At 46.1% G+C, this 11,632-nt stretch overlaps 1 protein-coding gene across 1 annotated transcript; it reads right to left on the bottom strand.

Annotated features, from left to right (window-relative positions):
• Positions 1-1,913: 1,913 nt before the first annotated feature.
• Positions 1,914-11,007, bottom strand: tsr1 (TSR1 ribosome maturation factor). The gene is made up of 15 exons (XM_064302472.1): positions 10,811-11,007; positions 9,514-9,617; positions 9,038-9,266; positions 8,178-8,312; positions 7,578-8,008; positions 7,043-7,193; positions 6,473-6,663; positions 5,693-5,913; positions 5,097-5,256; positions 4,884-4,994; positions 4,298-4,430; positions 3,655-3,771; positions 3,091-3,290; positions 2,700-2,754; positions 1,914-2,235 (listed from the first exon to the last, which is right to left on the bottom strand). Exons 1-15 carry the CDS (start codon positions 10,926-10,928, stop codon positions 2,066-2,068), a joined length of 2,526 nt encoding a protein of 841 aa, XP_064158542.1. The 5' UTR covers positions 10,929-11,007; the 3' UTR covers positions 1,914-2,065.
• Positions 11,008-11,632: the final 625 nt, after the last annotated feature.

Genomic DNA, 11,632 nt, shown 5'->3' with positions numbered 1-11,632 from the left:
ACCCCACAGTCTAGTGTCTGCGTTAGGCACTGTTGTAGTCCATGGATGGGCCCTATGACCTTGTATTGAATCAGGACCATACCAGTGCCCACTGGCCAGCAGCACCGCAAGCCGACAGTTAGCTCTAGCATTGCCCCGTGAATGGAGGTCTTCAGCTGCTGTCTCATTGGATACCAGTGGCTGTGGGGTTTTCCTCGCCTTGGATACTGATGCTGTGGGGTTCTACTCTCCTTGGATACCAATGGATGTGGGGTTCTCTTCTTGGGGACCGAAGGCTATGGGGTTTTCCTCCTTGAACAACAAAGGCTATGGGGTTCTCACGGATACTGATGGCTCAGAGGCTTCCCTTCATTTGTAAACATTGGTGTGTACCAGTTGTCTTTGTCAAAGACACAGGAATATCTGTGGCTACCATTTTGTTCATTAGGGGTTAAACAAACTTTTAGTTGTATCCCTCATAGCAGTAAAATAAATTCTGATTAGTGCAGCCCTGTTCCTCGACCATTTGCTGTCTGCTGCACACTGGCTCTGTCCCTGTCCTCAACTATATTATCAGTAACATGACTTGGTGTGTAAGCATCATGCAAGAAGTGCGTCTTTTCATCCAGTAATATTTTAACTAGGTGTGTGACTTCTAATGTTAACAAAAATGCTGAAGGAAAATCTCTGAACAATTTTTCTTTTTAAAGCAGTAACATTAAAATAATTTATGAACATTTTCTTTTACAGTATAACTTTACATTTTTGTATTTTGGTAAGTCACATGACTCGCATTGAGTGTGATTGGGTGTTTTAGTCATTAATAAATGGTGTATTTTGACTGTGACTGTGCAAAGCAATACAGAGTGAACAGCCTTTCAGCAAGCGCCAGCTCACTGTGCTTCTGAAACTTTGACCTGACGTTTTGTTTCTGAGGCTGCGACAGCATTTTAAAGTGATAAATACTTGTATTCAACCATCAGTGACTATCTCAGTGGTACACCAGCGCCTCCTCTCGTTGACCAGATACCTGCAGTCTGCCTGCACAAGCTGTATGCAATGGTTGGTTGCCATCCAACATGACCCAGTTCCCTTTGCAAATTGTTATTCCATAGGCTTATTTCATTGCCTCAGTCAGGGGATCCCCTGTATAACCCAGGCATACATGACCCCATTTTGAGGGCTGAAACTTGTTCTCTGGACTTGTGGCTTTAAGCCCTCATTGTCCAAGTCAGTGAGGACTTAAAGCTGTCCCATTGTCAAAACAGCTTTTTTATCAGACTATAGTCCAAATTGAAATTACACATTTTCATTTAAACAGTCCGTGGGGCCAGCCTGTATACACAGAGCAGGCCCATTCACTCAGTCACACAGGCTCACTGAAGTCACACACTGGCAGGCCCATTCACTCAGTCACACACTGGCAGGCCCATTCACTCAGTCACACAGACTCACTCACTCAGTCATACACTGGCAGGCCCATTCACTCAGTCACACACTGGCAGGCCCATTCACTCAGTCACACAGACTCACTCACTCAGTCATACACTGGCAGGCCCATTCACTCAGTCACACACTGGCAGGCCCATTCACTCAGTCACACACTGGCAGGCCCATTCACTCAGTCACACACTGGCAGGCCCATTCACTCAGTCACACACTGGCAGGCCCATTCACTCAGTCACACAGGCTCACTCACTCAGTCACACACTGGCAGGCCCATTCACTTAGTCACACAGACTCACTGAAGTCACACACTGGCAGGCCCACTGACTCAGTCACACACTGGCAGGCCCATTCACTTAGTCACACAGGCTCAGTCACACACTGGCAGGCCCATTCACTTAGTCACACAGGCTCAGTCACACACTGGCAGGCCCATTCACTTAGTCCCACAGGACTTTTCCTAGGTGGGAAACAAGTGAGAGAAGACATGACATACGGAAACATTTTAATTAAAATGACAGCACTTTCCTCCGTTAGCAGGAAATGCAGTTACTCCTCACTTCTTCGCTTACATTACAGTTTCCCCCCCTGCTCAAAAGTCCATCTCCCCTTCAGGGTAAACACACACTACCCCTCTCGTCTACTCCATTTTGGATTCCTCCATCTTCTCACCCCCCTCTCTGACAGAGGGCAGGGGTACATAGGGATCATACGTCCAGCGGGGAAAAACTCTCTTGTACAGGTTCATCAACACGGTGTCCTGAGAGCCAAGCTGATTTTCAAATACACACTTCATGTGACCGTGTGTACCTGCAAGGCACAAGCATAAATGAACAATCACACATCATAAAGTTTGGTATGTTAATGCATAAAGACCAGGGAGTTTTCTGTTAATGTTCAAGTGCATTAAAACTATTTTATTTACAAAATCAATGAATAATTGTGATAAATAATGAAGATGTTTGCACATGTACATACAAATGTTCCCATCTCCTATGAAAGGTAGCCTTCCCTTTTAAAAAGCTCAAAAATGCACAGAGCTGTAATTGAGTCTCATTTGCTTCCCCTTCAAAATTGCAACATTTTTTAAAATTTGGATTTAAAAAGGCCTCAGCCTTTGTAAACACCACCTCTCTGGCTCCAAATCCCCCCCCCTTTTTTTGGTTGTCAAGCTCTTATAATTTGGCCCTGTGCATACAAAAAATAATACAAGTGTTCATGGAAAAAGCCTGTGTAGAAATATCATACTCTCATTCACTTTAAACTGTTCTTACCCAGAGCCTCCTTGATGTGGCCTCCCTTGTCCGCCCACAGTTTGAACCAGGATGTCTCAAAGGTGGGAACACAGATTCTCTGAAAGGAGAAGGGGAGAGAGCAGGTCAGATTGTAGCACAGCACTGAGACGCTGCAGCAGCAGCACTGGGAGATTGCGGCTACACAGCAGCAGCACTGGGAGATTGCGGCCAGCAGCAGCACTGGGAGATTGCGGCCAGCAGCAGCACTGGGAGATTGCGGCTCAGCAGCAGCACTGGGAGATTGCGCGCAGCAGCAGCACTGGGAGATTGCGGCTGCAGCAGCAGCACTGGGAGATTGCGGCTGCAGCAGCAGCACTGGGAGATTGCGGCTGCAGCAGCAGCACTGGGAGATTGCGGCTGCAGCAGCAGCACTGGGAGATTGCGGCTGCAGCAGCAGCACTGGGGGAATGGACGGCGCAGTCCTCTCACCCCTGTTGAAGAACATGTATCTGATGACAGCGGAGCGGCGGTTGATCTTGAATGGGTGTCCACTCAACACAATCCTCTTCAGTATCACACGCTGAGGGTTACAGCCCAGCAGGCAGCCTGTGGCCACCAGGTCCTGCGTGCCTGCAACAGCCGAACACACAGCAAGTCAACACTGGACACCGTTAGTGTCGCTGAGACACACACATTCACGCACACGTGTATGTACATCGGGTATAGCTCAGTAGTTCCCTTGTAAGCACAGTGAGTTGCAGTCAGGCCTTGTAGCAGGTTACCGAGAAAACACTGCCAATGCAACACTCAGAATAACATTATCGTTAGCTAAGAGCGAATTTGATTTTAGCTGACTAGCAATGCATTCATCTTTGGAGCCTTTGGACGAGTCGTGTTTAAATCTCAGCTTAGGTGATTACTTCTCACTTGCCACACGCACACCCACACACGCACACACACACACCATCTCCTGCAGTGCAGAGAAGCTGCTCACCTTCAGGGCTCTGTTTGAAGAGGAGCACCCCGGCTGTGGGGAAAGTGATGGGGGCGTACACAGACACCACTGTGGGGGTTCCGGCTGACAGGAAGCGCTCCATTTTGTGCTTATCAGCTGTGGGGGGGGGGGGGGGTGAGTAACTCACACATTACACTCATGGAATCTGTTTACCTGTTGTGTGAACTAAATGTTGTGGTTTGTTGCATACAATCAATGAAAAAAACAGTTCATTTTTTAAAATATTTATCATAAGTTGTCAGTGCATGACTGACACTGTTCTACAATCTGTACCAGATCATGGCCTAAATATCATACACAGTGGTTGGTGTAAAAAAAATCACGCAACCATGAAACATCCAAAAGAAAAAACACTTGTGGGAAGTCATACAATTTAAGGAATTTGAGGTTAATTTCTTTATTAGGACTATGAGTTTACTGAAAGCATGCATTTTAGTTGGTATACTTCAGGTAAAGCCCATAGTAAAGCTACACTTCAGTCATGCAAACACTAATGGAGTACATGTCTGTTAAATGTAAGAAAGTGGCATAGATGGGTGTAATATGATGGAATCAGTAAAAACCGGCACCGAAACTAACATGCACACATTACAATATTGAAAGCAGATCGCTGAACCGGTACCTGAGGTGTGCTGGGAGAAGATGGGGGAGGCCCGAAATCGGCGGAACCCACACTGGAACACCAGCTCCTGTTTGGCCTTGATGGGCTCAGTGTTGGCTGGGTGCCGCCGGACCAGCATATGCATCACAGACATCTGGAGGAAAATGACATCGGGCCCATTTATACACCATTACCAACAGTCACTCTAATATTACAGACTACACACCACTACAAATCGCCTCTCAGACATTACAGACACATTTACACACCATTACCAATTACCAGTCTTATTACAGACACATTTATACACCATCACCAACTGTCACTCTAATATCACAGACAGATTTACGCGCCACTACCCAGCATCAGTCTTATTACAGACACACTTACAAGCCATTACCAACTGCCACACTAATACAGACCCATAAAGCTCAGATTGGGGGCGGGGAGCGTGTGCAATGTGTACAAATATGATTCCGTTAAAATATTAGCTAGACCATACTCTTCTGCGAAGGACCCCTCTGACCAATAGAATTTTTCCAAACTGAGCCACAGAAGAACATTCTAACATTCTCTGTGCAAGAGTCCAGGCATTCCGTTCCAGTACCTTCTGTTCGTTGGGCAGCAGGGACACCAGGACCAGAGGCCTTCCGGCCTGAAAACTCTCCATCACGGAGGGCGGGACGTCCGCGATGTGCAGCGTCACGTACCAGCCCACCTGGGTAAAGGGCAAAGGCGAGACTTACAAACACGGAGGAGCAGACAGTGCGCAGGGCTCCACCGGGCGGGGGCCGCACAGTCGGACGCGCACGACCCTCACCATCGCCCCCTCTTCCTCCTGCGCGGCCTCGGCCAGGACGCGCCGCCGGCTGCGCTCGAAGCTCTGGAACTGGAAGATGCGCGAGTAGTCAGGGGGGAGGTTCTCCAGGGGGTCCCACGGCGAGGAGCGGAAACTCTTCAGCCCCCGATAGCGCTGGAACCTGGACTCAGAGAAGAGAGGGTGTTATGAGTGGGCCCGTCAGGGCCAGTGTCAGATACACTCTGATGTCATGTGAGACCACACAACAGACAATGTAAAATACAACCAAAAATATAAATCCATTTGACATTAATTTCTGCAGGGCAACAGATAATGCAGCATGAATGGAAAATTTTTCAGAGCTTACATCTATGTCTAAACTGCAACCAATCAAATTACAACATTTTGCTCTCGCACTGCAAGGCAGATATTGGCCAAATGACTGGATATGAATTCAACATTACAGGAGTGCTGGCGTCTCCTCACTGATGGGTCTGTGCTCTACAATAGCAGTGATGCACCTGATAATGTGCAGTAAAGCAGTGCTACACCTGTCACTATGCAATAAAGCAGTGCTACACCTGTCACTGTGCAGTAAGATCCCCAGCCACTCCTACCTGATCCTGGCAGGTGTGTCTATAGGTGTGTCCACTTCATCAGGGAACATGTCGTTGGCGCGCGCTTCGCGGTAGCGTCTCAGCTCCTCCCCCTCCTCCGCCTCGTCCATATTCTCATCGTACCGCTGCCCTGGCTGGTCACGACCAGTGGAGCTCACTTCCTCCTCTTCCTCTTCCTCTTCCTCTTCCCCAGAATCAGAGGCGCAACCAGAACCTGAATCCTGCCACAAAGAAACAACGGCTACATTCTGGACACTTTTTGGCAAATACTGAATAATTAATTAATTAATTTAATGAATCAACAGCCTATTTGTTCAGGAAATAATTATGATTACCATTTAAATCCGTTCAATGTTAGGCCCCAAAAAAAAAAAGGATATTGGGCATAATAATGCTCCATTTTCGTGGGAACAAATCGGCGTGATTTTTATCTTCCACTGAAGTCACGAACTGCACACCTCCAAAAATTAATCCGTGTGGGCTCCCAGGTGGCTCATCCTGTTAAGGTACTGTTCTATTGTCTGGATGAGCACTGCAGACTGGTATCAAATCCAGACCATGCCAGCGCTGACTGGCTAGCAGCCCCACATAGGCGACGCTCAATGGCTACCATTGCCCAGTGACAGGAGGGTTTCAGTTAGCTGGGGCTCAAGCGTTTGTATTGTTCACACACGCCCCCTGCTGGTTCATTGGGCTCCCATATGTTGAGCTGCACAGGTGTCTAATTCCCAGCCATTTGTAAAAGTTAATTTCCAGGTAAAAAGAGTATTTATAACTCACCGGAGATTCATCATCTTCCTCTCCTTCCACCTCGTCCATCATTGTGTTATCATTATCTTCATCGTCGTCGTCGTCATCCTCACTTTCAGGATCCGTTTCACCGTTCTCCTCTCCATCATCCAGGATCCAGGCAGCCTGATAGCTCGACGTCCCTTTGGGCACCTTCATTACCTTCTTATTCTTCCTGGCCTCTAGGAGCCAAAGAGTTGAAGAGATGATGAGAGAAGCATTTCAAGAAAGTGACTTATGTTGTAAATTCACAAAAAGTGGCTGTTTAGTAGTTCAACTTTTCCATACGTCTATTCGCTAAAAGATGGAATGCACATGTGGAATCAATGATAGCGCTGGTTAATCTGTGGCACGTGTGCGAAGGTTAAAACCCTAAGTTTCTGTATTTCCACTAAGTGAAAACAGAATAATAGTTTTTCTCATAGTCTGATATCTGCCAACAGAAGCCTTGTAGAGCTGGAACAATATAGTCAAATGAACACTGGAGACAAGGATGGGAATGAGAAAGATTCATCACGGGGCGAGCCATCCCTTAAACCCAGACTGCAGGCCCAGGCTTACCTTCAGCCTCCAGCAGTTCTGTGTCAGTGGGCCAGGTCTGTTCTCCCTCCATAGGGTCCACTTCAGCCTCCGTCTGCAGGCTCTCCCTGTGAGAGGGGTCCGCTTCCATCAGGACCCGGACCGCAGTGCCATTCACATCCTGATCGCCATCCTGCAGGGAGGGGAATGCAGGGAGGCACACTGTTAATGCACCTTAAAGACACACATTTTATACACCTTAAATACATGCTTTACATATACCTTAAAGACACACCTTTTATACACCTTAAAGACATGCCTTACATATACCTTAAAGACACACCTTTTACACACCTTAAAGACACAGGCCACTTTCTAAAGAGGAGGTTATTTCATGTGATCCTCCATAAGGGAACTTGGAGTCTTGTCTAAATCAGTCTCAGTTTTGGATGCGAGTCCACATTTGACATCAATCTACTCCCCGCCATTCAAAAATTCAACAATTTGTTTCGCTCACGTATACGTCATATCACAAAAGCCAGTTCTGTTCAAACTTCCGTTTCACATAATGACTCACCTGCATCTCCATGTCACCTTTCTCACGCTTGGGTTGGGTTGAAAAGAGGAGGGGCAGAGGGTCAGGAGGGGCATCAACCCGGCTGAGCTGAAAGTCGCCGTGTCCGACGATGTGCACCAGCCTGTTGACCTGCAGGGGGCGCCCCCGCACGTAGCCCGAGACGCACAGGGTCCCTGTTCCCGTGGCAGAGTCGGGGGGGTGAGGGGTGTAGGATGCATGCTGGGCCAGCAGGTGTGAGCGGTGAGAGCGGAAGCCCAGCCTCTTCTGCTTCTGCACCCCCAGGTGCCTGAGCAGCAGGGTGGCCTCCTCCTCCGTGTCCAGGGGAAAGAGCTTCGCCCCGGGGAAGCGTGTCTCAGCCACGCGCTGCAGCGCCCGCTTGCACTCCACCTGCTTTTTGACCGGCAGCGCCGACACTCCCTGGCAAACCAGCACTGGGGAGGGGAAACAGGAATCCAGTGAGGCTGAATTTACTGCCGCGCAAACACAGTATCTGCAGGGATAACTGTCAACAAACATTTCTCTGCGATTATTCTCATGTCAGTTTACACGTAACAGACGTGTGTGTGTGTGTTTGTATGTGTGTATCAGTCAGAATCTCACCATGGCTGGGCAATCCCTGTGCAAAGAGGCAGGACAGGCAGTAATCTCCATAGCTGTCCCACCCAACTGTGTAGTCCAGCACAAACAGCAGGCTATCAGCCACCTTGGCCAAGTCCAGTAGGGAATGAAGGTCCACTTAGGATGGAAAACAAACAGAAATGAGTGACAATGAGGAAATAAATACACACTCTAAAAAAGGTCAAATATCACATTAAATAAGCTGGAATGAAAACTCACATACTTCTGCTATAAAACAAGAGTAATATTTTTATTCAATGATGATGGTTAATATTTAGAGCCACAGAAAATGACCTGATGAAGATCTATCGGTCAAAATGTTAACCGTCATGGTTGAATAAAGTATTAATCTTGTTCCAGACCAGAAGTGTGCAAGTTTCCATTCTGGATAAAATATTAGTGACCTCACAACCATAGAGTATCTCAGCATCAGTGTGTGTGCGTACCACAAAACACTCCTAAAAACTCAAAGTGCAAAATCTATCATAAAAACAAACATGTCTGAGCTTCGCACTATATGGAAAACTACTTGTTTTTTGTCTTGTTTTAAATCTGTGCCAACCAAACCAAACGTCTGTCAAGCATTTGCCACCACAGACATATGCGTTTTTACGACAGGCTAATAATAGAGACTTAAGCTTGAGATGAGTTTAGAGGGTAGATGTTCCTCTTTGTTGATGAAATCTGAACATTCTCTTAAAAGTCTAATGGCGGGTGGCAAGAGTCAGTGTGTCTGTGAAATTAACCACACATGAGAGGCCTTGCCTCCACCCCTTCAGGCCTACAGACCGATTCCTGTCTGGTTATAGACAAGTGTAAAAATGTGTTAGTCAGAAAGTTACCTCTGCCAGGGTTGACGAAGATGAACCTCTGTTTAAACCGGGGAATAACCAGGCCGAAGCTGTCTGGGACCCCAGTCACACCGGCTTTCTCTTGCACAAGCCCCCCCGCTCGTTCTCCCCTGAGCAGATGTGTAACTGCTTCTGCGTTGAGTCCGTCGTGCAGGGCCACCACTACCACCAGGTGGGGGGGTCCATCTCTGCTGCCCAGGCTGCGCTTCTGCGTCAGCACCTGGCAACCAGGAGGGAACAGGGGTCAGATATGAGCAGCCCAGACAGGGATCAGCCTCAAGTACCAGAATAGAAATCAGAAAATAGTGCCACAGAGATCTTGTCTGTTGCCACAGAGTACAACAGACAGGAATCCAATACCAATAACACAAACAGAGATTAGCCACAGCCACAAACACAGACACAAAATCACAGGTTAAATACACGCACCCTCAGAGGTCAAACACACGCAATGCATCCTTGCTCACCGAATCTCTCTTGTTGCGCCGCAGCTGATTGGCTTTGTGCCGCCGGTCGATCTTCTTCTGCTCCCGCCTCTGCTTCTTGGTGAGGCCCATCACTGACACGCGACCTAGCGGGGCATACAGCACTGAGCTAATGCACAGGGCACTCTGGGCCACATTACCGCAGTACACCACAGACCCAAATCTGAAGTTTATTCTTGACTGTTATAGGAGATTGGCTCACTTCGTAAACATGCGGGTTGAAAAACAAATGAAGGTTGGGAAGAGATGTTAAGAAGAAAAAGACAAGAAAACACTACTTTTATAGAACACTTGCCACCTTACATCTCTAAAACTAGGGCTCAAGTCAATAGTCAATACTTTGGAGAAACGCTGAAAATGTACCTAAAATGAACATGGAATCTTAAACATAGAATCTTAAATTTGCATATTCAATGCAGTGGTTTAAAGACGCCCACGAGAAAGCTCTGAAAAAAGCAAGAGAAGAACCATAACAAAACAAAGACAGCACTCAGAAACATTTTTACTACACACGCACTGAACGACTACAAACTTGACACATTTTACAAAGCATCCCAGATCTAGTGGCAGAAAGACCCTCCACAAGTGCATACATGTAGCTGAGGCGCTAATCGTAGGCAAACAGGTACAGGGCACAAACTGACAGGGCTGCTGAGTGGCTCGCATACAGCTGTTGTAATCATGTAAACTAAAATGTCAGTGATTTATATACCAATACAAAAGGTGAAAAGTTTTTCCTTCCAAACTTTCACAGTTGCACGTTGTGATTGCGTCACCGCACCCACATATCATTATACAGATTGTTTTTTTTTTAGGATGACACAAGCATTGCCAGCAAAGTCGCTCTTACATGCAGTCCACTCACTCTGTCAACCGACGGTTCAGGAAGATGTACATATGCTTCATGATGTGATAACAGGGAAACTTTAGCACGATAAGCTATCTTTTTACTTTTTTAAAAGTAACTATGCAAGCAGTGTTGAGTTATCGATACAAAGAAACTGAACCATGGCAGAGGTAATACATACTACCAAACTCAAACCAAACCGAGTAATGGAGAGGCTTGAACACAAATTCTAATTAAATAGTCTACACGTTTAACAATTATACTGTAAGTACGTCATAGTGTAAATCACAGACTAAGACTTCTCACGCAGGCTAATTTAGGTAGCAATAGCTAACGTAGTTAACCACGTGTCCCGTACGCAACACAAATTCAGTTCGCCAATCCACTATTCTCCAGATCGCCAACCACTTCACTAATTACGACGGAATTTACCTTTATTCTCTCGCTCAATTTCTCCCTTTGTCCGGTGTTTGCCATGCTTGTGTAGCTTGTTTTTCTGCTTGTAAATCCCTGCCCGGTGTGCTCGCTGTTGCTCCCCGTCACCAGCCATTTTTGACAAACATGCTACAAGTACTGCAGAAGCAGGAGGGGTTTAAACCGAGGCCACTACATTAAACGTAAGCCGCGTCCACTGCGCATGTCTCTGAATTATGCCGAGGTAGAGCTTTTATAACTTGAGAAACACCGAGACTTACAAATCTTAATATAAGGATATTAATAATATTAACATTCAAATTAAAGAATTCCATTAATGTGTATTTTGTATTATTAAATACCGTGTGGTCACCTTTGTCTTAAATTTAAAGGGACCCACTTGAAAACAAACTCAAAATGTAGAGATTGGTAAGAATCACTCATTTGGTTATGATTTCAAAATTGCTTTGTGGTCATTTGCTTTGAAAGAAAGAAACCAACTCTCACAATGAAATGTTATGAGAATTATGAAAATTATAGTTCCAAATGAACTTTAAGTGTTAATGCGTTACTTTTACATTGTTCAACAGGCTGTTCAATAAGTGGGTGTTCTAACAAACAATTAATTCAAAAGAACTATTCACAATTCCCCATTATCCGCCTTTTAAAAGCTATATGAAAAAACGTGGATGCAGCATGTTAAAATCATTTTCTCATGAAACAGGTCTTAATAACATTTTTTTCCCCTTGCACACCTCAGAACTGTCTCTGCAAATGAAAAACTGTGGCATCAAAAAAATAAATATCAAACCATAACCATCCTTCTATGAGGGGAAGACT

Source organism: Anguilla rostrata, chromosome 12 (genome assembly GCF_018555375.3).
Source record: "Anguilla rostrata isolate EN2019 chromosome 12, ASM1855537v3, whole genome shotgun sequence".
Lineage (NCBI taxonomy): Eukaryota > Metazoa > Chordata > Actinopteri > Anguilliformes > Anguillidae > Anguilla > Anguilla rostrata.
Note: the sequence above shows the minus strand (reverse complement) of the source record. Positions and strands in the feature narration are given on the sequence as shown.